Source organism: Trachypithecus francoisi, unplaced genomic scaffold, assembly GCF_009764315.1.
Source record: "Trachypithecus francoisi isolate TF-2019V2 unplaced genomic scaffold, Tfra_2.0 Lachesis_group11, whole genome shotgun sequence".
NCBI classification, from domain to species: domain Eukaryota; kingdom Metazoa; phylum Chordata; class Mammalia; order Primates; family Cercopithecidae; genus Trachypithecus; species Trachypithecus francoisi.
This window is the reverse complement of record NW_022681456.1, coordinates 98524739-98552536: the sequence shown is the minus strand read 5'-3', so window position 1 is coordinate 98552536 and position 27798 is coordinate 98524739. Positions and strand designations below refer to the sequence as shown.

Below are 27798 nucleotides of genomic sequence, written 5' to 3'. Positions count from 1 at the left end.
GTCCCCAGCACTTAGGGAGGCTGAAGAGGGCAGATCACTTGAGGTCAGGAGTTCGAGACCAGCCTGGCTGACATGGTGAAACCCGTTTCTACTATAAATACAGAAATTAGTTGGGAGTGGTGGCACATGCCTGTAATCCCAACTACTCGGGAGGCTGAGGCATGAGAATTACTTGAACCCAGGAGACAGAGGTTGCAGTGAGCCGAGATCGCACCACTGCACTCTAGCCTGGACAACGGAACGAGACTCTATCTCAAAAAATTAAGACAAAAAACCAAACTTTATTTCAATGACTTTTAACTTTTACTATGCAATGTTTAATCTTTTTAATTTATATTATATTTAAAGAGCTTGATAAATAAGTAAATTTTATTATTCCATTCTTTTGCTACTACAGTGACTATTATATCTGAACTAATAAAGCTTAAACTAACATACTTTTACTAACTAGAAATTACTGTCATAATTTTTGTATGTAAATTATATAATCTGTCTTTTAGGAAGCGATTTCAGCTTGGGTTCTTTGCCAAGTAAAGTACACCGTCATTTGGTGCTATCTCAGTTACGATCATATGACCAATGGACTTGATATTTTCTGGTACTATGTGTATGACCTAATTTTCATATTTTCTTATTCAAAGATTCCTTGCTTGAAATTATAAAGCCAGAGATCTTATCACAGCATCTAAGCATACAAAATTAGGAAAAGTAATGATTTAAAAAAAACACATACGTCAAAACTTTAAAAAGCATCTCGTAACTTAAAAAAATAAAGGGAGGTTGGGTGCGGTGGCTCACACCTGTAATCCCAGCACTTTGGGAGGCTGAGGCTGGTGGATCACCTGAGGTCAGGAGTTTGAGACCAGCCTGGCCAACATGGTGAAACCTCATCTCTACTAAAAATACAAATATTAGCTGGGCGTGGTGGCAGGCACCTGTAATCCCAGCTACTCAGGAGGCTGAGGCAGGAGAATTGCTTGAACCCTGGAGATGGAGGTTGCAGTGAGCCGAGATCGCGCTACTGGACTCCAGCCTGGGTGACAGAATGAGATTCCATCTCAAAAATAACAATAATAAATAAAAATAAAATAAAATAAAATAAAGGGGCCTCATATTTGTCCCATGCTGCTAATGATTTTCTCTTATAAATGTCCAATCAAGTCCAATTCTAACAACCTTGAGTATGAATCAGTATCAGTTGAGTGTAAGCTTCCCTTTAGGGATGGCCTATTACACCCCTTAGGTATGACTATTGGCTACTTCCCTGCCTTTAGGAGAGAGTATAGGACTCCCTTTAAACACTCCCTCCTGAAGGGAGGGAAACAGCCAATAGTCATACCTAAGGCTAGGTATGATTCTAAATGCCTTGATACAATTAGGGCATGAAGATATCTTCCTTACTTAGGTCCTTTATGGACCTGGTACCTTAAAGTTTTCCTAGTACTTTAAATTTCTGTTTTTTATCCCAGTAAGACTATTACCAAACACAGGGATGTGTCTTATTTACTGCTGTGTAACCCACACCATAACTGCTAGTGTCTGTTATGTAATATGCTCAAAAGAATGTGTGTTCAGCAAATGAATGTAGGAACTTAGGGACTACGTAGTACAGTCATATTCAGAGCTTAAGTGGCACAAATATCCCTGTAACCTCAGAAAAATGAAAGCACCCCTGGTCTGGATTCTGTGGGAGGCTCCTGGAATGGAAGAAGCTAAAATCCAAGCTTAAAGGGTTAGCTTATATTGAACTAGACTCAGACCACAGCAAGCTTAAACACACACACATACACACCCCCCTATTTAATTTTCTTTTATGTTAGCTGGGAATTAATAAGAGGGCTTCTGTAGTTCAGCAAAGTAAGAGAAATGATTTTGAGAAACCTAGCATAGGAAAACGGGAAATAACATGATTCATTAGTGTCCCTGTGTCATTAAGGGCTCCCTGGTAGTTATCAGTTTCTTTCTCAATGTACATTTTGCAGAAAGCCAAACAGATGAAAGTTTGGTTGCATTCTTAACCACAATGCTAAGGTAAGAGAAATACTGGTGTTAGCATTTCACAATTTTATTCAAAACAGAGAACAAGGCTTCTGTGTAAGCACACATATTAAAGAATAATATGGTTTCTCAAGTAAAACATAAATATTTTTTGCTACTTACAAGAGTCCTTTTCTCTACAGAGATAAGTGGAGACTAGACAGACAATGAGCTATTTGGGGGGAGTTCATTCTAAGCGTTTCATGACCAAGGCAAATAATACAAGCTTAGTTTAAATCATTAAATACTTATAGAATACCTTAAATATAGGAAGGGTATAAAATACATGGGGAAGTGAATAAGCTTTTACTGTTTTAATTATTTTGACTTTGCTGGTATAAAGTAAGTGCGTCTGGAAAGAGGATCAGCTCTTTATTTTGTAGCTGAATTTCTGGGACACAAAAGCACAGATGGCCTTTCCAACTCCACACTGCAGTAGACATCTGCTGTTGTTTTTGCCTTCCCAGCACTTTTTCCTCCTTCCTTTGGTAGTAACAGTCTCATTTTCCATTAGGGAGCACTCCTTTACCAGTTCAGCCCATGTGGTACAAGGGGTAGTGGCCCTCATCCAATCAAACCCATCCCCTGGAAGTGCAAATCTGGGCATATGATCCAGACTTGGCCAATTAGAACATCACAGCCTCAGAGACACAGGTACTGGTTCGGAAATGGGCAAGAGGCCCAAGCCAGTCCGTGAGACATACTCTCCAACTTCTTAACAACACTCTTGGGAAAATGGTAGTTTGTTTCTTACAGGGGACACATTGGGCTGATAAAATGTGAGCCTGAAATAATTCATGGCTGTCTTTGTTACCCTATGGACAGAATCTTTGAGAACAAAACCAGCAGAGGAAAACCAAGCCCAAAAGATGAAGAAAGTCATAATTGTAATCACTGGTGCACCTAAGTCCAGTCATGACAGAAAGAAGACCCACCCTGGACTTTTCATTTCCATAAGCCAAAAATTTCCTCTTTTTTGCTTAAACCAGTTTGCGGCAGGATTCTGAGATCTGTAACTGAAAGAGTACTGACCAACAGCAGCCTGACTTGACTTCACATAAGCTGAGACCGAAACCCTCTGTAATTTCTGAGAACTGTCTTGACTAAAATAAGAAACCTTTTTCTCTTACCTCACTGTTTCGTCTCTGAAACGAATGTAGGTATGTCTACAATATCATTATTTTAAAAAGTAGGAAATCAGGCCCAATACTCACTGGTCCACTTCCGGCAGTGAGGTTCTGGAGAGCTCCTAAGGATGCTTCCTGTGTGTAGTTGCGGACACTCTTGGCGATCAGTGACAGATACATCCTTATCACGATGGAATGCCACAGCCACTCCACACCCTTGGGGTTGCTCTTTTCCTCTGGCATCGGCATGTCCTGGTATTGCTGACCACACACAAAAGGAATCCAGAATTAATGCATGTCAGGTGATGTCTACAATTTCACACTCAAACCAGGAGACCAAAAATACTGTCTAGAAAGGCTCATAATTTGCATAAGCCCTTGAAATAGAAATTTTAAAAGCAAATACATACAATTTCTAATCACTTAACTTTTAGCCTATGATGATTATTTCTTCCTAGTAACACCCCACACCCCTAACTTGATATTTCTCCCAGTGAGAGAAAATTCAGAGAATTAAGCACAGACCATTCTAGAATGGTTTTCAGGCTGCTGTTGAGCTAAAAGCTAAATTAGTCACAACCACCCTGCAGATAAGAAAAACAGGCCTGTTCCCTCAGTCTTGTGAAAGTGTCCAGGATAGCACCAGGGTTCTAAATTTACCAGCTGATCTCCACAAATACCATGATACTCAGAGAAGGAGGGGAGGTTACATTCTTTTAGTTTTCATATCAGTATGGAAATAAATATGTATTCCTTCCTATGAGGTTTGCTTTTAGTATGTCCAAAGTTTGTTTTCAGAGTGCCCAAAACCAAATATCGGGGTTGACTTTAATAAAAACAATTTATATACAATTAGCTATGCTGCATTAAGCTTCTTTCCTAACCTATAAGGCATAAAGCAGTATGGTTCATGGGTAGCAATGAAAATCTGGAGCCAGATTGCCTGGGATTGTATTCAATCTCTTCTACTTATTTGCTGAATTATTCCAGGAAAATTAATCTTACTGTGTCTCTGTTTCCTCACTGGTAAATGAGGGCATTAATAATACACACCTCAAAAGGTTGATGTAAGAATTAAAATAAATTAAAGTAGTGCCGACATATACCAAGTACTTAGACATACACATATACACAAACACAGAATCTCTCTCATTATCTCCCTCTCTTTCTCATTCTTTAAAAAACTTCCCAATATACCTCTTTTACTTTCCTGCTTCGACTGCCAAAACACCCAATACTTTTGTTGTTGTCAGTCTGGATATTTCGGTTCTGAATATAGATATTCTGGGAATATTTCTCTGGGAGCTCTGCCTCCAGCTGGTAGGAGAGGTTATGAAGAATGCATACACAATTCTCCGTGGCCTGAGAAAACAGGACAAGAATATTGATCGTATACATATAGACATCCTTGCAGGTGTGATAGCACAGGACGCAGGCTTTAGCTCTTACAAGGTTTACCAGATGCAACTGGGTGTGCTTAAACTGTGGGTTGCCTGGGGGAATCAATGAGTATTTCTAGACACACAATGAGTATGTCTAGAAAAGCTAATGTTATCATGAATAGTCAAGAGTGTGATGCTAAGAAGTAGAGGCTAAATTTCTTAAACAATGGAGAGTCTTTTTAGTTTACTTTCTAAAGAGTGTGTCCAGAACAACTCTATAGTTATAGATACGTAACTTACTAGCCATGCTGAGTTGGAGAAGAGGAGGAGATACTGTTTATAGGGACCAACTAGGAGGCTATTGTAATAATTGGAATGAAAGATGCACAATGTAGGAAAACAGCAGAAGCATCAGAGGGAAGTGGAAGAACTGAAAGCCTTTTCAGAGGTAGCACATGATTACTCAGATTTCCATCTTCTTTTGGTGGATGGTGATGATTATTAAGAAGGATTATAGGCCGGGTGCTGTGGCTCACGCCTTTACAGAGCACTTTGGGAGGCCGAAGCGATGGATCACCTGAGGTCAGCAGTTCAAGACTAGGCTGGCCAACATGGCGAAACCCTGTCTCTACTAAAAATACAAAAAAAAAAAATTAGCTACGCATGTTGGTGCACACCTGTAATCCCAGTTACTTGGGAGGCTGAGGCAGGAGAATTGCTTGAACCCAGGAGGTGGAGGTTGCAGTGAGCCGAGATTGCACCACTGCACTCCAGCCTAGGCTGAGTGATGGAGCAAGACTCTGTCTCAAAAAAAAAAAAAAAAAAAAAAGGATTATAAACAGAAGGAGCAAGTTTGGGAATGAAAAAATAGATACATTAAAATTCATTGCTAACATGTAGCATTTGTGCTTCTTTCAAATATCCACATAGTGAGGTTAGACAGACAGTTAGACATTGGAGCCTGGAAAATAGAAAAGGCAATAGGTTTTAATATTTCTAACGATGTATGGAAAAATCTTAGGCTCAGCAATTGAGTCAGTGAATAAATCTAAAACCAAGCAAATATCTTAAGACTATTCTGAAACATCTAATAAGACAGAACAGGATAGTTATCTCTTGAATCACCTTGTCATCTGGCTGGTAATCTGCAATGGTTCCTCTGACATAATGGACCAGTGAGTCAATGAGTCCGTCACATCTTCTCATTGCTTTTCTCCCATCAGGGCCAGCAGAACTCATGTTTCTACCAGAAAAAAGTAAGCAAAAAACCGTAAGTCTTAGGCTGTGTATCCAACAGGCCTTTGTTTTGAAGTTTTACTTGACGCTTCTTCCAGGTGTTTGGAAACAAATCACTGACTGCCTAAAGCATCAACTATGAACATACTTTCTTTCTTTCTTTTTTTTTTTTTTTTTGAGGCAGAGTCTCACTCTGTCGCCCAGACTGGAGTGCAGTGGCCGGATCTCAGCTCACTGCAAACTCCACCTCCCGGGTTTACGCCATTCTCCTGCCTCAGCCTCCCAAGGAGCTGGGACTACAGGCGCCCGCCACCTCGCCCAGCTAGTTTTTGTATTTTTTTTTTTTAGTAGAGACGGGGTTTCACCGTGTTAGCCAGGATGGTCTACGATCTCCTGACCTCGTGATCCGCCCGTCTCGGCCTCCCAAAGTGCTGGGATTACAGGCTTGAGCCACCGCGCCCGGCCTGAACATACTTTCTAAATATTTCCAAACAACACGTAATCGTGTCATAAATCTTCCGTCTACTTCACTCCAAGCACCATGATCAAAACATTATTTACTTAATCTTCGCTCCATTTTGACTGTTTTGGATATGAGGCAAATGTTTTTGTAACTAGAATGAGAGCAAATGGCACATTAGACATTATAATATACTGGATGCCAAGTCCCAATTTGCTCTAATTTTAACTCTAAGTAACTTAAAGTTGCTCTGGGCCTCAGTTTCCTCATTTGTAAAGACAGTGTGTTGGACTACATTCTTTGTGGTTTTCTAGGTTTCAGTATAAACTGTTATTGACAAATATTAAATCAGATGCTCTAAAATATGATCATTTTACCATTAAAATGGCAGAGAGATGTTACAGAAAACATGGAAGAGTCTGCAGTGTGTAAGGCTTCAGTCAAGAGTATGGCCCATGAACATCTTTACACTTCTCTATTTCTAATATGGCTAAGTCATGACACCTTTCTACAAACAGTAACTGAACCTACAATTGGAAGTTTACTGAGAAATGAAACTTATCAAATACAGGAAAGTAATGCATTTGGGGATTACAGTGCAGATTCACATCATGTTTATAGTCTGGTATTATTGTTACTACCTTCCCTTAGATTAAGTTTTTCTTACTAGCATTAACTACTTAAACATATTTTTTTTTCCAAAAGTGTCAATACCTCAGTCAACATAGGGCCTTCAGGTTTTTAAAACTTGAGAATCACCTCTATTCCCAACTTTAATTGTTAAGAACTGTCCCTATAAAATGTATCAGATCTTTTTTTTTTTTTTTTTTTGAGACGGAGTCTCGCTTTGTCACCAGGGCTGGAGTGCAGTGGCGCAATCTCGGCTCACTGCAACCTCCCAGGTTCAAGCGATTCTCCTGCCTCAGCCTCCCTGAGTAGCTGGGACTACAGGCGTGCATCACTACGCCCAGCTAATTTTTGTATTTTTAGTAGAGATGGGGTTTCACCATGTCGGTTAGCCAGGATGGTCTCGATCTCTTGACATTTTGAACTGCCCGCCTCAGCCTCCCAAAGTGCTGGGATTACAGGCATGAGCTACCACGTCCAGCCCAGATCACTTTCTTTTACTGGTAGGTAGAATATCCAAAATATGTTCAGGACTTTTTGTTTATAATGTGTTAGTGTCATTCTGAACATCAAAAAGAACTGCAACTTCGAGACATTTTTGAGCCTTATTTTCCTCATCTTTAAAATAATATAGGCCAGAAGCTGTGGCTCACATCTGTAATCCCAGCATTTTGGGAGGCCAAGCCAGGAAGATTGCTTGAGCCCAGGAGTTTAAGACCAGCCTGGGCAACATGGCTAAACCCTGTCTCTAAGAAAAAATACAAAAAACTAGCTAGGCATGGTGGCATGTGCCTGTAGTCCCAGCTACCTGGAAGGCTGAGGAATAAGACTGCTTGAGCCTGGAGGTTGAGGCTGCAGTGAGTCGAGATTGTGTTACTACACTCCAGCCTGGGTGACAGAGCAAGACCCTGTCTAAAAAATTAACCAAATAAAGTAATATAAGTGATTTCCAAAAGGCCTTCTGCCTCAAAATACTGCTTTCAATGCATATTTGTCAAAGAAACAAAGGTGCCTAAGCATTATATCAAGAACTAAAGGGAGCTGGGTGTGGTGGCTAACACCTGTAATCCCAGAACTTTGGGAGGCTGAGGTGGGTGGATCACGAGGTCAGGAGATCGAGACCGTCCTGGCTAACACGGTGAAACCCCGTCTCTACTAAAAATACAAAACAAAAATTAGCCGAGCGTGGTGGCGGACGACTGTAGTCCCAGCTACTGGGGAGGCTGAGGCAGGAGAATGACGTGAACCTGGGAGGTGGAGCTTGCAGTGAGCTGAGATCGCACCACTGCACTCCAGCCTGGGCCACAGAGCTAGACTGAGAGGAAGATACACAATATTATACCTTGCTTTCAGGGAGATCACATCTACAGGTTGAACTCTGGAAACTGACAAAACCCGACTGTTTTAACCCTCAAAAATGGCAATTTCATGATTCAACCTGACGCTTGAGGAGATAAGACTAACATACCTAAAACTAAGAATATACTAACAATTTAATGGCTGCTGAATTGATATAATGAAAGCTTTTAACAAAATCTCTTATGTGACTGATTCTCATTTGACCCTTCTACTTCCTTATTAATTTTTACTGTACCAGAAAAACTTGGACAGTTTGTTCATTAAAAAAAATAATGAATGGGTTCATAAGCTGGAAATAAAACAATTTTTTACTTAGCTTTTTCCAAAGAAGTGATCATTTCAACCAAGATCCTCTATCTACTTTGTGAGCCCTTTAAGAATCATGGGGCTTCAGAAGCTTGACAGAAACTGAAAAAGCATCTTTTCCAGTCTCCTTATTTTATACATGAAAAACTAGAAGCCAAAAGAGTTTCCGTTACTTTTCCCAGTGACAACAAATTAGTGGTAAAGTCAGGAAAAGAGGGCTGTTCTTTATTCTGTACCCAGGGTGGCCCAGAACACAGCAAACCCCATCTAGCATTCATTCAGTCTGCAAATACCATATGTTCCCAACTACGTGATGTTATCATATGTTTAAAAGCTTCCCCTTGGCCTTTTCAACCTCTAGCTGGGATAAATGGCAGTAGTTTAAAATTGCTTTGACAAATCAAAAGGTATTTCTTCCTGGCTAAGCCCAGTACGTACCTTGCAGATGGATGACTTAGCTTTGTTTAACTCCAGGGTGTTTATTTCGGGTTAGAGTGTAAGTCAAGTTGGCAGTACTGCCAGTTCACAAGTACTAACTGTTGTCTTGCTGTTTGGTATTATCCAGACTCTACTTGCTTGAAATGGGACTTATCAGGGGTTTCTGGCAGCCGATACTTTTGCTGACAGAAAGTGCATGGAACCCCATTGCTCCGGCATATCAAAAATAGTTCCCACCTTACTCAACTACACAGAAATATGAATGATAAGGGCAGATTATTTTATACCACTGCATCCAATAATAGAAGTCATTAGATAGAAAGTAATTTGTTATTGTACCACCCTGAAATAACCAATAACTGTAGAAAATGATAAATCCATCTTAAAAAATATATATATTTTAACAGCTAGTACTTAAGCTTGAGGGAATCAGAAAATTAACATGGCTATCCTTAGGCAGAATTGATCTTTTTTACAATGTATCTCTTGAATCATAAGAACTATTTATTGATTAGTTTCCCATACATTACCCAATGGTGGCTCAATAGAAAAATATCTCAAAACTATAACTGAAATACACTTAAACAATGACCTTATTGAAAATTAAAAGAGAATGAGCACACAAACATGGTAGCTACTCAATAAAAAGTGCTTATTAAAGTTAACAACAGAATATATTAAAAATGTGTAATTTAGTGCCTGTCATTTGCATTTGATTAAACGATGGGTTTATTTCCCCAGGTATAATCAAGCCTAGGTCTGAGTAAGTATCTGGGTACCTTTAGGAAAACTAAAACAGTACACTGTTATATACTGAAATTTTTTGTTTTGTTTTGTTTTGTTTTTTGTTTTTTGAGGCGGAGTCTTGCTCTGTCGCCCGGACTGGAGCGCAGTGGCCGGATCTCAGCTCACTGCAAGCTCCGCCTCCCGGGTTTACGCCATTCCCCTGCCTCAGCCTCCCGAGTAGCAGGGACTACAGGCGCCCGCCACCTCGCCCAGCTAGTTTTTGTATTTTTAGTAGAGACGGGGTTTCACCGTGTTAGCCAAGATGGTCTCGATCTCCTGACCTCGTGATCCGCCCGTCTCGGCCTCCCAAAGTGCTGGGATTACAGGCTTGAGCCACCGCGCCCGGCCATATACTGAAATTTAAAAACAGCTCCTTGGACTAGGGGATGAAGGCAAGGGGCCAGAGCCTTAGGAGACGGGGAGTGAGGAAGGAGGCAAACTACTCTTCACATAAAGGCAGGGATTATTTGGAGTTCTTCACCTTCACTGGTCCCAAATGGGAAGACACCAGCTTGACTTGTGGCCAGTGCTTGATATCGGGAAGAATCTCTCCAGCAGTGTGACTTGTAATGGGGGAAGAAATAGAATCTGAACCTCTGTGTGTCTTTGAAATGGTCACAGAGCTTCACATATTTATGAGGATTCAGGTGTTTTATCAGAAAGCAAATCTGTGACTTTTCACTCCCTCTAGGACCTCTTATCTCACACATTCCTGAGTGTCACAATGAAAAAGAGAAAAGAAAACACAACACCCTGGACCTTGATAGAATTAAAAGGAAGAATGGTATGTTAATGGTTGAGATTAATGACACTGTGACTAAATCTTAGATTCATGTGGTAAACCAAAGAATGGGCAGTGACAAATGGAAAAAAAAAACAGCTGCAATTTAGTGTTTGCACTAGACATTATGGTAGGCAACTTACAACTAGCATGATCTGTAATTTTCACAAAATTCCTGAAATTAGGGTACCCTAGAATTTCATTCTGGGAAATTCTGACCTGTGATTCTCATTTAAAATCAGAATTAACTGCTCTAACAGGATTGTTACAGACTCTTCCATATAAAGTAGGATATAAGCTAGTCTGTCTGTGGCTATGTGCAGGGGTACTGTCAAATATGCTTAATTGACCAGCATTGAAAGGAAGTTTGTTACAATCCCAGAACATCCAAGCTCAGTGTACAGTGTGTGGTAAGCTGGCCTGGGGAAACAACGAGCTGAAGGAGATGGTTAAAGTAAAAGGCTACAGTTAGTTTCTAGGACATGAAATGGCCGGGAACAATAACGTCTGAGTGCATCTTTTCAAGACGCTTCACCACCAGACAAAATTAGGAACTTTAGGAGGCAGAATTTTTGTTTTGTTTTGTTTTGTTGTTTTTGAGTTAGTCTCACTCTATCATCCAGGCTACAATGCAGTGGCATGATCATGTCTCACTGCAGCATCAACCTCCCGGGCTCAAGGGGTGCACCTGCCTCAGCCATCTGAGTAGCTGCGACTATAGGCATGCACCGCCAAGTCCAGCTAATTTATTTTTGTAGACAGTCTATGTTGCCCAGGCTGGTCTTAAACTCTTGGCCTCATGTGATCCTCCCACCTGGCCCTCAAAGTGTTGGGATTACAGGTGTAAGCTACTGTGCCTGGCCCAGAAATTTTTTATTTTTTTTTTCAAATTTTTTTGAAACAGAGTCTCACTCTGTTGCCCAGGCTGGAGTGTGGTGGCACAATCACAGCTCATTGCAGCCTTAACCTCCTAGGCTGTAGGGATCTTCCCACCTCAGCCTCCTGAGTAGCTGGGACTATAGGCACATGTCACCATGCTCAGTGAATTTATTTTTTGTAGAGACAGGGTCTCATGGCGTTGCCCAGGCTGGTCTCAAACTCCTGGTTTCCAGGAATCCTCCTGCCTTGGCCTCCCAAAGTGCTGGAATTACAGACGTGAGCCATGGTGCCCAGCCAAAATTTTGTTTTTTAAATGGGACTATTGCTACTTGATAATGGGTATGGTTTTTACCAACACACACTTTATGTGCATGTATCATATACAAGGCCTGGTGGCTGTGGGACCAGTCTTTTTTTTTTTTTTTTTTTTGAGACGGAGTCTTGCTGTGTTGCCCAGGCTGGAGTGCAGTGGTGAAATCTTGGCTCACTACAACATCCGCCACCAAGTTCAACTGGTTCTCCTTCCTCAGCCTCCTGAGTAGCTGGGATCATAAGCATGTGCCACTGTGCCCAGCTAATTTTTGTATTTTTAGTAGAGACAGGGTTTCACCATGTTGGCCAGGCTACTCTCAAACTCCTGACCTCAGGTGATCCACCTGCCTCGGCCTCCCAAAGTGCTAGGATTATAGGCGTAAACCACTGCACCTGGCCTGGGACCAGTCTTGAAGGTCTAATCAGCACTCTCTGAGTGATCACCTCAATGGTTTTAAAAAATTATGCACGCATCACCAACAACTATATTAGGAAGTATAGGCTTCCTAATACTGTGTAATGTAAACCATATGGTAAGACCCTAAGTGGTACCAGTCAGAAAAACACTTAGTAGGCAAGGTTAGAGTCTATTCCAAGACTAAGTAGGTACTTGACAAGACATCAGCTGATACGCAGGCATCCTTCTTCCTCTTGTTATTTAAGATTTAGGCTTGGACTTTTGTTTAACTCCCACCTGATACATATCAAACAGTTGGGCCTTGTCTATGATTAACTAAGAGAAGCAGCACAGTCAGCTTGTGGTTGCACATGACAAAAGGGAAGCCTCATTTGAACTGGCAAGAGGAAGAAAAACTCGATGTCAAAAGAAGGCTTGTCTGTTACTCTGAAGTCAACATTATTTCCTGAAGTTATCGGCAAACATCAGCCAAAGTCAGCTGTTCATTCTGCAAATAGAGCAACATTGGGAGGTAGGACAAAGCCCTACAACCTACACATCTTGGTCCTTTCGGGACAAGCAAAATTAATGGAACAAAGCTATGTTGTCATCTATTTCATACCATGAAACTAGAAGGTGGCAGAGGAGAAAATCTAACCTTAAAAATCCTGTAATCCCAGCCTGTAATCCCAGCACTTTGGGAGGCCGAGGTGGGTGGATCACCTGAGGTCAGGAGTTCGACACCATCCTGGCCAACAAGGTGAAACCCCCGTCTCCATTAAAAATAAAAAATTAGCTGGGCGTGGTAGCACACGCCTGTAATCCCAGCTACTTGGGAGGCTGAGGCAGGAGAATCGCTTGAACCCAGGAGGCAGAGGTTGCAGTGAGCTGAGATAGTGCTAATTCACTCCAAGCCAGGGTGACAGAGTGAGACTCCATCTCCAAAAAAAAAAAAAAAAAAAAAAAAAAAAATCCTTTAGCTCTGCTTTCCTGCATTTTCAGGTTTTCTAAAAGCATTCTGAATAGTTAATTCAGCCAGTAATCATCTGGCTGGCAGGCTACATTAATTTCCTCTCAATTAGCTAGAATATGTTATGTAGGACAGAATCCCAAATTCCATTTAAAATTAATTATAAACAGCAAACTGTAATTTTAAAAATATACCGAAGAGCTACTGCAACTTGAATAAGCATTCTTGACACATAAAGGAGATGTCTGGAATGTCAGACTAGGAATAATAAAGATGTTTAAGACCTAGAGTAAAATAATATGATGCTTAGATAGTCTGTACCTTCAAGACAGGCACAGATTTTAACCACAGGATAGTGACAAAATCATCAGTTGCTTTATCCCAATGTATCAACCCACTCGCTTTTTATAATAATGAATAAAAACAATTTAGTAGTCATTTTGACTATGATGATATCTTACATTTTTTGGAAAAAGACTTTCAGTGTCACAAAATACAGTTCATAAAACACCAATTTGAGCTACATAGATATTTTTCTTTAAACATGAAGATGGTATTAAAAGTCTCTGATAAAGACATTCTTGTGAATTCTCTTTTTTTGCCCAAGACTCAACTCATAAGCTAACTGATTAAGAAAGCCCAGCAAAAACAGTCCACTTGATATAATGAGTAAAAATTAATCTCTTGTTTCCTTTCCTGATTTTTCTTCCTCTGTATTGTTCCTATTCATGTATTTTCAGGCAGTCAATATTTATGCACTGATTGATAAGAATAAAGAGTTTCTTTAGCAAAGAGAAGTGTTACATAATTTCTGTAAAGTACAACTTTTAATCTGGGCCAATCTGGTAAAGATACAAATAGGACAGCGGAAAATGTTAGTCTGAAGAATAGGGACCTTCGTAAAGGCGTCAATTGGTTGTAGATGTGCTGCTTGAGGATTTCAGTGAGACATGTAAAAACACTGGGTTCAGGAAGACCATGGTTGACCAGGTAAGCATAGTCATATTTGTTTTGATTTTATTTGTTTGCTTTAATAACTTAAGAATTGTTGAGATATTTCAAAATAATGGCCTAAAACCCTGAAGCTCAGTTCATAAAACAATTATTTTTAAAAATCAGGATCTTATTTACCCATTTAAATACCACTTCCACCTTTTAAATTTACTTAAAGAAAAAGTTGGTCAGGCACGGTGACTCATGCCTGTAGTCCCAGCACTTTGGGAGGCTGAGGTGGGCGGATCACAAGGTTAGAAGATCGAGACCAACCTGGCCAACATGGTGAAACCCCGTCTCTACTAAAAATAAAAAATCGACTGGGCATGGTGGCACGTGCCTGTAGTCCCAGCTACTCAGGAGGCTGAGGCAGGAGAATTACTTGAACCTGGGAGGCAGAAGGTTGCAGTGAGCCAAGATTGTGCCACTGCACTCCAGCCTGGTGACAGAGTGAGACACTGTCTCAAAAAAAAAAAGATAAATTTACAAAGTAATTTAATTAATTAAACCATGTACTTGTTTGTATATCTAAAGAAACCAACAGAAAATATGGTTATGACCGGTTATGATAGTGTAACATTAGAAATATTGTCAATTCCATTATTTACAAACTTCATATTGCTTATGTTTACACATGAAACATGAAAAGTTTAAATAATCAGCCAAATAACTGAGGCTGAAGCTGATGATTCAATTGTCTTTCTATTTCTGGGAAAGCCAGTCTCAGGGCTGAACTATCTAGATACTTTCATCAAGTTTCCATTTTGTTTGCACTGTCTCATCTAGCATTACTCTTCTAGTTTTATGGTAAATTCTTCTCCAGAAGTAAATGCATTTAGATTGTGATTTTCAATAGTAAGTTCTGGCCTCTTTTGGGGGCTACATCTTACAAAAAGAAAAATAGCTATTTGATAGTCAAGAAAATTAGATCCTGATTTACTTATCTTCTTAATTATCTGGGATTATGCACAAGGCTAGACCAAATAAGTCACGAGTATTCAGAATAAGATGTGGATGAGCAAAGGTAACTAGAATGAAAATGCATACAGGCTGGGCGCGTTGGCTCATGCCTGTAGTCCCAGTACTTTGGGAGGCTGAGGCGGGCGGATCATGAGGTCAGGAGTTTGAGACCAGCCTGGCCAATATGGTGAAACCCCGTCTCTACTAAAAATACAAAAACTAGCTGTACGAGGTGCCATGCGCTTGTAGTCCCAGCTACTTGGGAGGCTGAGACAGGAGAATCGCTTGAACCTGGGAGGCAGAAGTTGCAGTGAGCTGAGATTGTGCCATTGCACTCCAGCCCAGGTGACACAGCAAGACTGTCTCCAAAAAAAAAAGAAAGAAAGAAAAGAAAATGCATAATCATGAAAATGTAGATGCAGTAAATTTCTAAAGTTTGGTACCAAGATATGCATTAAAAATTATATTCAGTATGTGGTTTTTTGGTGTATATGTGCTGGAGAAGACAGTTGTAACTGAATATATTAAAAATGTACAAGGAGACATTCATTTTTCAGAGAGTAGCTTGTATTGATATTCCAAAACAACTTGCCCTTAACTCTGTGACTAATTAGAAACAAGATTGATAGTTACAGTTTTTCTTTCTAAAGGTACAGTTTGCTTCCTCTGACAACTCCCCACTCCAGCTAGATTTCCAGTGGAAGAGACAATGAAAGTTTCTTTTAAGAATTTAAATAATTTTAAGTAATAAAATGTAATATATAAAAGGATATTATACATTCAAAACACATTTACTATATGACGAAAGGTGGGAGAAAGTGAACTTTATGTCATTTGTAGGAGAAATGCATTACAAATTGCTTTTTGTCTTTCATTAGCATACACAGGCATAAAATGCATTGAGAAAAAAAGAATATGTTTTATAATGTGTACTGACAAATTCTGGGTAGACCTTCATAAAGCAGACTGCATCTTTATCTTAAGGTGGCAATTTTGTAAGCCTTTTCTCATAAGTAGATGTCAACAAAATACAGTAACTCAGGAAAATGACTTTTTAGGGCTTTATGAATTCACATTTTTAATATGACTACAGTATTTAAGAATGCTGGAGACGACCTAATGACAGAATGATGATCTGAAGACTGAGATGGACATTCAAACACCTACTCATCCTTTAACAGTTTGACTTTCTCCAGAAAAAATTCCCAACTCCCAAGGCAAAGTGAGTGACGCAACTCAATGCTTTGATAACAGTTTATTCATTCCTCTCTTTAATCTCTTACCAAAAGGATTGTCACGATCTCTTCAGGTGCCATTTTCCTCCACTAAACCCAGAGTTCCTCCAGGGCAAAAATAGGTCCCATTCCATTTTGAAATCTCAGAAATTTAAATAGTGGTTTGGATAGAGGAGGCCTTCAACAAGTACTCCAGGAATAACAAAAGCGTTGGATAAGAGGGAGAATAAATGAAGACCAGTGGCAGAATCCCAAGAAGGCTGGACTAGCTGTCATTCTCAAATTTCTGATAGCTGGTTCTGTAGCCGTGGAAGAGTCTTGGGGACTTAATTTCTTTCCCTGAAGAATGAGGCCACTAACAGAAGCTCCCTAGATGTGTTTGGTTTTGACCTAAGTGTTTTCCAGAACTTGACTCTCACTGCTCTTAGGACAAGTGTTTTTCCCCTTCTCTAGTCTGACAGAGCCAGCCCATTCCTCATGTCTTACACCTGCCCACTTAAGTGCCTACCTGAGCCCTGAGGCATTTTAATTTATTATCTCTAAATTGTTTCCAGTTCTTGTCCTTTAAGAGAAGAGAGAAGCTGAGGGAGGAGGAGGGGAGAAAGAAGGAAAGAAAGAGGAGGAAAGAAGCTACAAGAATAATAAGCAGAAATGATGGTAAATCTTTGGCAGCAATTTCAGACTTATCCCAGATAATAACCATTGGTTTTATTTATGCTACATTCAGAGGTTTTCCAATCAGTGATGTGGAAAACAGAGTTAATAGTCAGGTTACACCAATTCCCTAGGACGAGCCACAGTATAAATTCATACTAAAAAAAAAAAAAGGACTCACAATAGGTGTGTGTGTGTCTAGAGGGGTATAGAATTAAAGAAGACAGCCATTTCTTTTTTTTTTTTTTTGAAGTGGAGTCTTTCTCTGTGGCCCAGGCTGGAGCGCAGTGGCGTGATTTTGGCTCACTGCAAGCTCCACCTCCTGGGTTCAAGCGATTCTCCTACCTCAGCCTCCCAAGTAGCTGGGATTACAGGTGCCCGCCACTACGCCCAGCTAATTTTTTGTATTTTTAGTAGAGATGAGGTTTCACCATGTTGGGCAGGCTGCTCTTGAACTCCTGACCTATTGATCAGTCTGTCTCGGCCTCCCGAAATGCTGGGATTACAGGCATGAGCCACCGTGCCCAGCCTACTTTTTTGGTAATTTAAAATTCTAAGCCTATTATATAAATATTTTGGAATTTGAAATATTTGGAAGAGCAATCTGATAACTGCAATACATATTTTAACTAAGTTATACTTATCCAAGTAAATAAAGGATGCTGTGGAAAAAAAAATGAGATATTTTAGCAGCTTTTCTCCACTGAAGAAAGAAAAAGAAAGAGGAAAAAAAGAAAAAGAGGAAAAAAAAAAAAGAAAAAAGAAAGAAGAAGAAGAAGAAAACATGCTGAAGTTTCATTATACCGTCCAAGAAAACAAAGGAATTGCTGCTTCTTTGAAAAGGAGTGTTTATGGAGAAATATGCCTATACCTTAGTTACCTATGTTGTGATGTTAAAGTAATCAACTAATGGAAATTCAATGCTAGCAGCTTGCTGATAAATGTTTAACAACCAGCTTTCTGGGGCTGTGGTAGGGGGAGATGTCTGACTTGTAGTGTTTGTCAATTTCTTTCTTTCTTTGTTTTTAGAGATGGGTCCATGTTGCCCAGGCTGGACCTCTGGGCTCAGGCAATCCTCCTGCCTCAGCCTCCCAAGTTGTTGGGACTACTGGCACACACCACTGTGCCTGGCTTGTGTTTGCCAGTTTCTTAGTAAAATACTCCCATCACGGCTAGTCTCAAGCTACCAACATGGCGTCACTGAACACGGAATGATGCTGAAATGCCAAGAATCCCTCTCACTTGCCGGCTCCAACACACTGGAGTGTACAATTTATTTTCCTCTCCTATCTTGGATTTTACCAGTCATTAAGCTAGTGTAGTATGACTTAAGAAAAACAATGGAAACTTTACGTGGGCACATGGTTATCCCTGTTGCAAAATTTGTATCACCTTTCAGTGAGTGACTTCAGTGGTGAAAAGTATGTAATTCCAAAGGGCCCTAAAGAAAGCACCGATGCCTGTGGTAAATGCTGTTGTGGGCACATGCTCATCCTAAAGACAAATGATCTGATGCATCCCCAAGGCGGTGGACCTGACAGTGCTAGTCTTTTTTGAAGGATAAGTTATGCATGTTCTCTTAGAGGAGTGACCTCACTATAGAAGCTTCAGGTGGGCAGAACTGAAGTCACTGCCACAAGTTTGTTAGTTAAGCAAACATTCTACCTACAGAGCAGATTTGCTCAGCACCATTGCCACGTGCAGACCAGAAATGATCTCAACGTCAAGTCTAGTAAATGGAGAAAGTCACTGGTGTATGCACAAGTTTTTCTCCAAAATAGATGGAAAGAATTTACTATAGTAATCTAAATCAAACACAATGCCCAAAATACTACTCAATTTAGTTCACTGTCGGCTCTGAATACATGTAGGGAGAAAATAACACCAATCAATTTGTGGCAATTAAGATATTCGGTAACATTCATGATTTTTAAAAATATAGCTAAGATTAACTCTTATTAGAACCAGTCAATATCTGTCTTAAAATTTTTTAAGAGTGAGCTGGAGACATAAATGAGCAACTACTTAGCAGACCCCTCTATGTCCTAGAAATCAATGCTATGTGACTGCAGGTTCCATAGAGGTCTTTTCTTACATTCTGACTCATATCCTGAATATTCTCCTGGTGGCCTTTCTATTCATTGTGATGACATCTACCCTGAAGTCGTCTATCATGCCATCTCCTACCTTGGAAAGGTGTCCCATTTCATATGCTTCATCTTTGTATCTTCTTTGATTATATGAAAGGCAGTGCAGAGTTCTACATGCACAGAACTTCAAAAAGAACAGCATTGAAATGCTGATACAATGCCCATAATGACAACTGAATATGCCTGTAAATTGGCAATATCTGACCCTGTGATGTCTTGAGACTATGAAGGGCAGGGGCTTTATCCACATAAGCACAATCTGTGGACATGTGACAAATACTAATGTATCTAGCATACTAAGACCTTTGGCTTTGAAGACAAGCTTCCCGCATTTGAATTTCAACTCTGTCTACTGCTAGCCATATGACTTTAGGAAAATCACTCAACCTCTTTGAGGTTGTTTCCTCATCTATAAAATGCGGAAAACCTACCTTGTGGGGCTGCTGCTGAGAATAAACTGAGAAAAACCTCATAAGGCATTTAGAGCAGTTTCTAGAACATAACAACAATAAATGTTAGCTATTATTATTATAAATGAGATATACAGATGAAATCGGAAGGGACAGTTTAGTAAACGTATATATTATGGTACTCACTTCCCAGATTTTGGCTATATTCTGCTTTTGGAAGGTGAAATTCAAATAAGTGTTCTGGACTGTTTTGCAAACACTGTTTAAAATGGTGCTATTCCGACTAGAGTGTATTCAGCCACTGTATGTTCTGAAAACTGTGTGCCAACCAGGGCATTGCTACAACCAACCAATGTATATCTTCTACTCATCAATCGTAAGGGGAGACTACAGGAAGAGATTTGTAACTAGCATCGTTGCCTTTAGATTTTTACCTTCACAATACACCTTTCCCGTTGATACTATCATTCTTCTTCTTCCCACAAAAATTATTATATCTCTGTCCTCCATACTAGCTAATTTTGCCTACAGAAGAAAAAAAATTAACTCCTGTTTCTCAAAGAACTAAAAATAGAATTACCATTCAATCCAGCAATCCCATTACTGGGTGTATATACAAAGGAAAATAAATTGTTCTACCGAAAAGGCACATGCGCTCGCATGTTCATCACAGCAGTTCACAATAACAAAGACATGGCTAGATGCCTATCAATAGGGGACTGGATAAGGAAAATGTGGTACACATATACCATGGAATACTACACAGCCATGAAAAAGAATGAAATCATGTCCTTTGCAGCAACATGGATGCAGCTGGAGGCCATTATTCTAAGCAAATTAATGCAGCAACAGAAAACCAAATATCACATATTCTCACTTAAAAATGGGAACTAAACACTGGATACAAATAGATACAAAGATGGGAACAACAAACATTGGGGATTTCAAAAGCAGGGAGGGACAGAGTAGGAAAAAGGGTTGAAAATCCATCTATTGGGTACTAAGTTCACTATTTGAGTGACGGCCACATTAGAAGGCCAAACCTCGGCATCACGCAATGTACCTGTGTAACAAACCTGTACGTGTACTTCCTGAATCGGAAATTTTAAAAAAAGTTAACTCCTTAATGTGATCCTCAAGATCCCCACTATCTGGCTTTAGCCTATGTTTCCAATTTCTGTTTGATTACTTTCTACCACAAACTCCACACTCTTATCAGACTCGATCATTCACCAAATTCACCATGTATTTGCATTTATTCACTCATTCATTTATTCATTTTATTCAAATACCTTGCTCACTTACTATATGTTGAAAACTTTGCTAAGTGTTAGGCATTAAAAATGGTTTTTAAATGCATAGGCTTAGCTTCCATGGCATTCACAATCTATTAACAGTAGAAAAGGTATGTAAACAACTATCATAATACAGCTATGTGACAAAATCAGTAACGGTGGTGACTTGCCTACAAACTCCCGTTTGAACCCTCGGGAACAAGCACTAGCTTTTGCTGGGGAAGCTGGAAAATGTTTCATAGAAAACATAAACTTTATCTTTGGTTTTCAATCATTAGGAGATTAAGTATTCAATAGGCAGATAATAGAAAATGTTTACCAGGCAAATACAATTAAATAAAGTCTTGATAAGAAAGTACTATGACATCTAAGGAAAAGCAAGTACTTCAGTGGGTATGAAGTATATTTGTGGGAAAAAGGTGGTAATGAAGGTTGTGGATAGACTGAAAAGGGCTGTGTATACTGGCATGGACCAACATGTCTTCCATTTTTGTTTGGTTCACCCAGCAAGTTCTTCCACCCTTTTCTGATGGTAATAGATCTTGCTGTCCTTGCTATAAAAGCAGGTATCTGATCCAGGCTTGGACAATCCAGGTCAAAAGTGGCTCAAATGATGTGCCCCTTTCTGAAGCCAGGCCAGGAAAAAACTTTCCCTGTGATTGGCACAATCATTTTAAGAAAGATGTGCACTTTTTTGTGTGTGTGGCTAAGCAAGAGCTGCCTATGATTAAGTTATTAAGCAGAGAAGGCTTGTTTACATTTGCAGGAAATGAGTACATTAGGAAAAAAGAAGAGCAAGAAGAGATGAGATACAAACAGAAAAAGAGTGAGTCCCAGGAATGCTGCATTCTGTCCCAAAAAGGGAATAAGGCCATGGTTCCTGGTATACTTCCTTCACTTCCTCAAGTGACCTGCAATATCTCAGCCACACGGGCCAATGAATTCCTACTTGTTTCAGTGAGTTTAAGTTTGGTCTCCACCATTTTCAATGGCAACAGTCTTAATACATCTGCCATACTAAGAACTCTGTTTTATGTGGTAAGGCAATGGGAGCCGGAGAGAAACTTTAAGACGTGAAATGTGTTTAAGCAGGTGAGCGATGGATCAAAAGTGCACTAGAAAAGCAGATTCAATGGGCAGTACAGAAGATGGATTCACGGAAGGCCATTTAGGCACTTCTTACGCCTTTCAAGAATGTGGTCCTTTATCTTTAGAGAATTTCTGACTACCGAAATAGTCCAGCAAGGCCCAGCTCACTTGACACCTCTTCTCTAGTGCCCTTCTGATCTCACCAGACGCCATGAATGATCCTTTGTTCTGCATTCCCACAGCGCTTCACTTGCACCTTTGACATCTTAGTTCGCAAACTTCAGTGTCTGTCAGAATCACCTAGAGGCTTGTTAAAACTAGACTCCTGGGCCTGACCTTGAGCATTTCTGATTCAGGAGGTCTGGGGTGGGACCTGAGAATTCTAACAACTTCCAGGTGGTGCTGGACCTGTGGCCAGCTTTGAGAACTGCTGCTGTCTTCTATCTGTGTCCCCTGCTCCAGTAAACATTCCTTACAGATATTCCTGTTTTGTATGTTTTGAGACAGGGTCTTGCTCTGTCACTCAGGCTGGAGTGCAGTGGTGCAATCAGGGCTCACTGGAACCTCAAACCTCCTGTGCTCAAGAGATTCTCTGTCCCAGCCTCCCGAGTAGGTGGGACTACATGTGCATACTACCATGTCCAGCTAATTGTTTTCATTTTTTTGTGGAGACAGGGTCTTGCTATGTTGCCCAGGCTGGTCTTGAACTCCTGACCTCAAGTGATCCTCCTGTCTCAGCCTCCCAAAGTGCTGGGATTTCAAGTGTAAGCCACTGCACCCAGCCAAGGGTTTTCTTATTCATCTTTGGATAGCCTTCAGTAGCTAACATAATGTTTTACACAAAATTGGTATTTGATATGTATTACTGTGTGATTAACTATGGAGATAAAATAAACATATTATCATAATAAATTTCTTCAGTTACCATCCAAATAGTCTCTCAAAAAATCAACTGTGTAGGCCGGGCACAGTGGCTCACGCCTGTAATCCCAGCACTTTGGGAGGGTGAGGCAGTACTCCAGCCTGGGCAACAGAGAGAGACTTTTTTTTTCTTTTTAAACAAACAAACAAACAAACAAACTGTGTAACTAGAGAAAGAACCAAAGGCAGAATATATCCTGACTTCCTTGGAGCGACCTAATTTTTGATTACATCTTCTGTCAGGGCAGGGTACAGGTAGCATTACCTTAGGCATCCAGTGACATTGTAGAATATGTCAAAATCGAGCAAACCATTTGCTTTTGGGTAGTCTCCTTCAGGCCACCCAGAAAAGGGGATGATGATATTCTCGGTCAGCGTAAGCAATGCTTCTGTTATCATGAGATTCTTGAGTTTGTCATTAGATGACAAATTCCACAGCAAACCTAGAAAAGCACAGAGTTAACATGAAAACAGTGCAGGGTAGGACCAAAATGACTGCTGGCAAGTTCAGTGAAGGCCATCAACTCCAGGGCTATGACTAGTCACAAAAAAATTTGGGGGTGGGGTGGGGCGGGCAGCCCCTTTCCCAAATGGAAGAACCCAATTAGAACTCATTAGATGGTGATGGAGGCTGACCCACGTGAACAATAAATATACGGCTTAGGCTACAAACTGTGCAGGTTTAAACTCATCAGATAGATAAATAAAAGCCACACATACTTAAGCATTTATTGCTGTTTCTCTTAAAGGGCCCTACCACAAAGCTGACCTGACTGAGATAATAAAGTCTGGGCTCACCAACAGGGAGGCTTAAAACGGTCCTATCATAACTAAAACTTCAACATTTTTAAAAAGTTGTATTTTTTTCTCCCTTAGATACACATGGGAAAATAGCTTCCCTGCCTCCTTCCTCACTAACTGTAACTTTCACCTGACACTGTGCCTCCCAGTAAGAGCAGGGAGGGTCTGCAGAAAGCCTTTCTCCATGCCTGTCAACAGGAAGCTGATCAACATCACCAATTAATGTTATTGACTGCTACCCAATCACAGAATCACACCCTCCAGCTATTTATTCTGGCTACCTCATGTATAGTTTTATAGTTTGGCAGTGAAGGAGAGACAAGAGGATCTTCCCTATCTGCCAACTTGCATGGTTAAAGATTAGTACCCTCTTTACTCATTAAATTTTCTCTTTCCTCTTGAATCCCCATATTAAAGAGAAAGACCATATAGGCTAATCTGGAAGAAACTGAGGTAATAGCATGTTGTAATTTCTAAGGTATATACTGTGACATAGAGACTGAGGCTGGGTACTGAGAGAGAACAGAAAGTGGTATCTATATTTACAATTTTTTTTTTTTTTAAATTTGGAGCTTGAATCCTTCAGATTCAGTGGAAGGAAGATGGTACACCGATTGCTTGCTATTCCAGGGACTCCCAGCAGGTGTAGAGTTGCCTCGTCATCTTTTTTTTTTTTTTTTTTTGAGACTGGGTCTCACTCTATTGCCCATGCTGGAGTGCAGTGGCGGCTTGATCTCGGTTCATTGCAATCTCCGCCTCCCAGGTTCAAGTGATGCTCCTGCCCCAGCCTCCCAAGTAGCTGGAATTACAGGCGCCCTCCACCACGCCTGACTAATTTTTGTATTTTTAGTAGAGACGGGTTCCACCATGTTGGCCAGGCTGGTCTCAAACTCCTGACCTCAAATGATCTGCTGCCTCAACCTCCCAAAGTGCTGGGATTACAGTCATGAGCCATTGCCTGGCCCGACTCATCATCTTTCATACCGCAATAGGTTACCCTAACTCACTAATGCCCAGGAAAAGGAGAAGAAGGGGCAGAAAGAGAAGGGATGACTCTTCCCTTTCTACCCTATCCTTCTCGTTGCCCAGGCAACAATTCCTACTTCTTTTTTTTCCCTTGAGACGGAGTACTACTTTGTTGCTGGAGTGCAGTGGTGCAATCTCGGCTACTGCAACCTCTGCCTCCCAAGTTCGAGACATTCTCCTTCCTCAGCTTCCCGAGTAGCTGGGATTACAGGCAGGCGCCACAATGCCTGGCTAATTTTTGTATTCTCAGTAGAGACGGGGTTTCACCATGTTGGCCAGGCTGGTCTCGAACCTGACCTGGTGATCTGCCCACCTCGGCCTCCCAAAGTGCTGGGATTACAGGCGTGAGCCACTGTGCCTGGCCCAGCAATTCCTACTTTTTTTTTTTGAGACAGAGTCTCACTCTGTCGCCTAGGCTGGAGTGCAGTGGCACAATCTCGGCTCACTGCAACCTCCGCCTCCTGGGTTCAAGTGATTCTCCTGCCTCAGCCTCCTGAGTAGCTGGGATTACAGGCGCACATCACCACACCCTGCTAATTTTTTTGTATTTTTAGTAGAGACAGGGGTCTCACCATGTTGGTCAGGCTGGTCTCAAACTCCTGACCTCATGATCCACCCGCCTCGGCCTCCCAAAGTTCTGGGATTACAGGCGTGAGCCACCACGCCCAGCCAAAAATTCCTACTTCTTAAATTGACTGTGGTCTGTGCAAAGGAAAGAGGAAGCATAGGTACTCGGAGCAGGCTCCTTTATGAACACAGCAAACGTGGCAGACTTGCCTGAACTCTGTGGCAATCATCATCTCCCCTGAAATAACAGTCTGTATAGTTAAAGCTTGGTAATTACTCAGCATACTTATATTTGGTCCAACCAATTAGAACACATTAGGCTTCATGCAGTCTTTTGGGCTTAAACAGTTTGCTTCCGCTGTGCAAAGGTAGCTACTTTTTGAAACTGTAACCAGATTTCCCCTGGAGCCTACACAGAGCTTCCATTAGATACAGTGACACTGGGTCTGGTGTCCTGTGAGGACTAGATTTCTGGCTTATGAGGAGGTCTTTTCCTGATCAAACTAGCATTTGGGGTTAAGGAGCAGTGTCCCTCAGCCACAGGTTTTGTAACACAATGACTTCATTCCTCCCACTTCTCCTTAAGAGGCCCTGGAAGAGGGACAGATAAAACTCAGAAGGTGGTTGAAAACAATTTAAAGGCAAGTCTGAGGTTGAATTTTGGTTACTAAGCTACAAAAGCAAGTTAGAAAGGAGAGAAATGAAGAAGAAGAAGAAAAAAAGCTTCTTTAGTTCTAAATAAGCAAACAAATTAATAGTTTCTGCCTGCCAGAAGCTTAAGAACGTGAAGCATAATGACATTTCCTCCTTTCAAAAAGGACCACACAGGACACTCAAAGGAAAAGTACACCTTACAATAAAAACCAGAGAGGATTAATTGGAACAAAGGGAGTGGAATTTTCCTTCAACCGTCAATATCCTTTAGAGCTTGGCATGCTCCGTTATTTCTACAAAAGTATACAATTTCGGAAGTTTCAGTATAATTTTAGAATTTCTAATATAGCATTTTGCATAGAAATGTCATGCCTGTCAAATTTCTGGGTGGCATGAAAGCTGTGAAAGAACTAAGATGTTCAGTAGAGATTCAGGATTACATATGCTTATACACACACACCCTCAAACAAAATCAGTGAGTAACCAACTACAAACTGGGAAAATATGTACAAGATGAGATAAAAGGTTAATATTCTTAATATACAGAGTTCTTATAAATCACTAAAAAGTGAAACACCAGTAGAAAAATTGGGAAGGTACATAACACAAAACCAACTGATATTCGGAGCCAAACTACACAGCAACCCATGTTCTCTAGTAACTAAAGAAATGCAAATTTAAACAACTAGACATCATTTTGTATCACTAGAGGAGGCAAAACCAGAACCAATGAGTGGAAATTCTAAAGAAGGAGATTTTGGCTCACTGAAAGTATAAATTTCTAAGGGAGCTTTGAAGAAAACACAAGGAACTACTTGTAAGACCCAGTTCTATCACTGGAGGGAATAAAAATTAGCTTATCCCTTATCAGAAAGTAGATGAGGGCTTTCACCCTGAAATTAAAGTGTTAGACTAGATGAGTGGTTTCCAAATGAGCCCAGTGACAAAACAGACTCACAGTCTTGGGCCATGCCCCAAATTTGCTGAGCCAGAATCTCGGGATGGAGTTCAGGACTTATATTTTTAAAAATGATTCCAGTTTTGGGCATGATGAAACCAATGGACTAGATGATTCTGAATAGATGTCCCTTTGATGATCAGATTCCGGACTACCTAATATAATATTTATGGTTTGGGTTTTCATGTGTCTCATCTTTAACTTCTGGTCAATTTATTCATAGTGTCTTAATGTCTACTAGTATAGTTCTTTGTTGCAGATGGTCTGTCTGCCTGTAATTTTCTACCATGAGGCTCTCATTCTAGCCAAAAAGAAAGGGATCTGGACACTGTTAAGGGATATAATTAGAATAATTATCAATTATAAGAGACAATGATAACTCCTATTATCCAGAAATTTATTGCCAACTGTGATGTTTGCAAAAAATAGCTAACCAGTAAAGGGATCTTAGATATTACAACTCAGGTTTAATAATAATGGCCTCAGCCGGGCACGGTGGCTCATGCCTATAATCCCAGCACTTTGGGAGGCCGAGGCGGGTGGATCATGTGGTCAGGAGATCCAGACCATCATGGCTAACATGGTGAAACCCTGTCTCTACTAAAAATAAAAAAAAAAAAATTAGCTGGGCGTGGTGGCGGGTGCCTGTAGTCCCAGCTACTCCGAGGCTGAGGCAGGAGAATGGCATGAACCAGGGAGGCGGACCTTGCAGTGAGCCAAGATAGCGCCACTGCACTCTGGCCTAGGCGACACAGTGAGACTCCGTCTCAAGGTAAATAGATAGATAGATAGATAGATAGATAGATAGATAGATAAATAAATAAATAAATAAAATGACCTCTAGGACAGAAAATACAGTAATTTAACAAATCTGCCTTAACACTTAGGCAGCAAAACTTCCAAATTTTCTGATTAAATAAATCCCTATCTTCAGTGAAAAAGAATGAGGAGGAAAAGATGATGACAGTGACCGCTCGGACAAGGAAAA

General features: G+C 40.5%; 1 protein-coding gene across 1 annotated transcript in view; it reads right to left on the bottom strand.

Moving 5' to 3' along the window:
- Positions 1-27798, bottom strand: part of PKP2 (plakophilin 2) — a 110089-nt gene that overhangs the window by 27308 nt on the left and 54983 nt on the right. The window contains exons 6-9 of the mRNA XM_033222454.1: positions 23070-23247; positions 5672-5789; positions 4362-4526; positions 3252-3425 (exon numbers count right to left, since the gene is read on the bottom strand). Of these exons, the coding sequence (XP_033078345.1) occupies positions 3252-3425; positions 4362-4526; positions 5672-5789; positions 23070-23247 (635 nt within the window). The remainder of the gene's footprint in view (positions 1-3251; positions 3426-4361; positions 4527-5671; positions 5790-23069; positions 23248-27798) is intronic.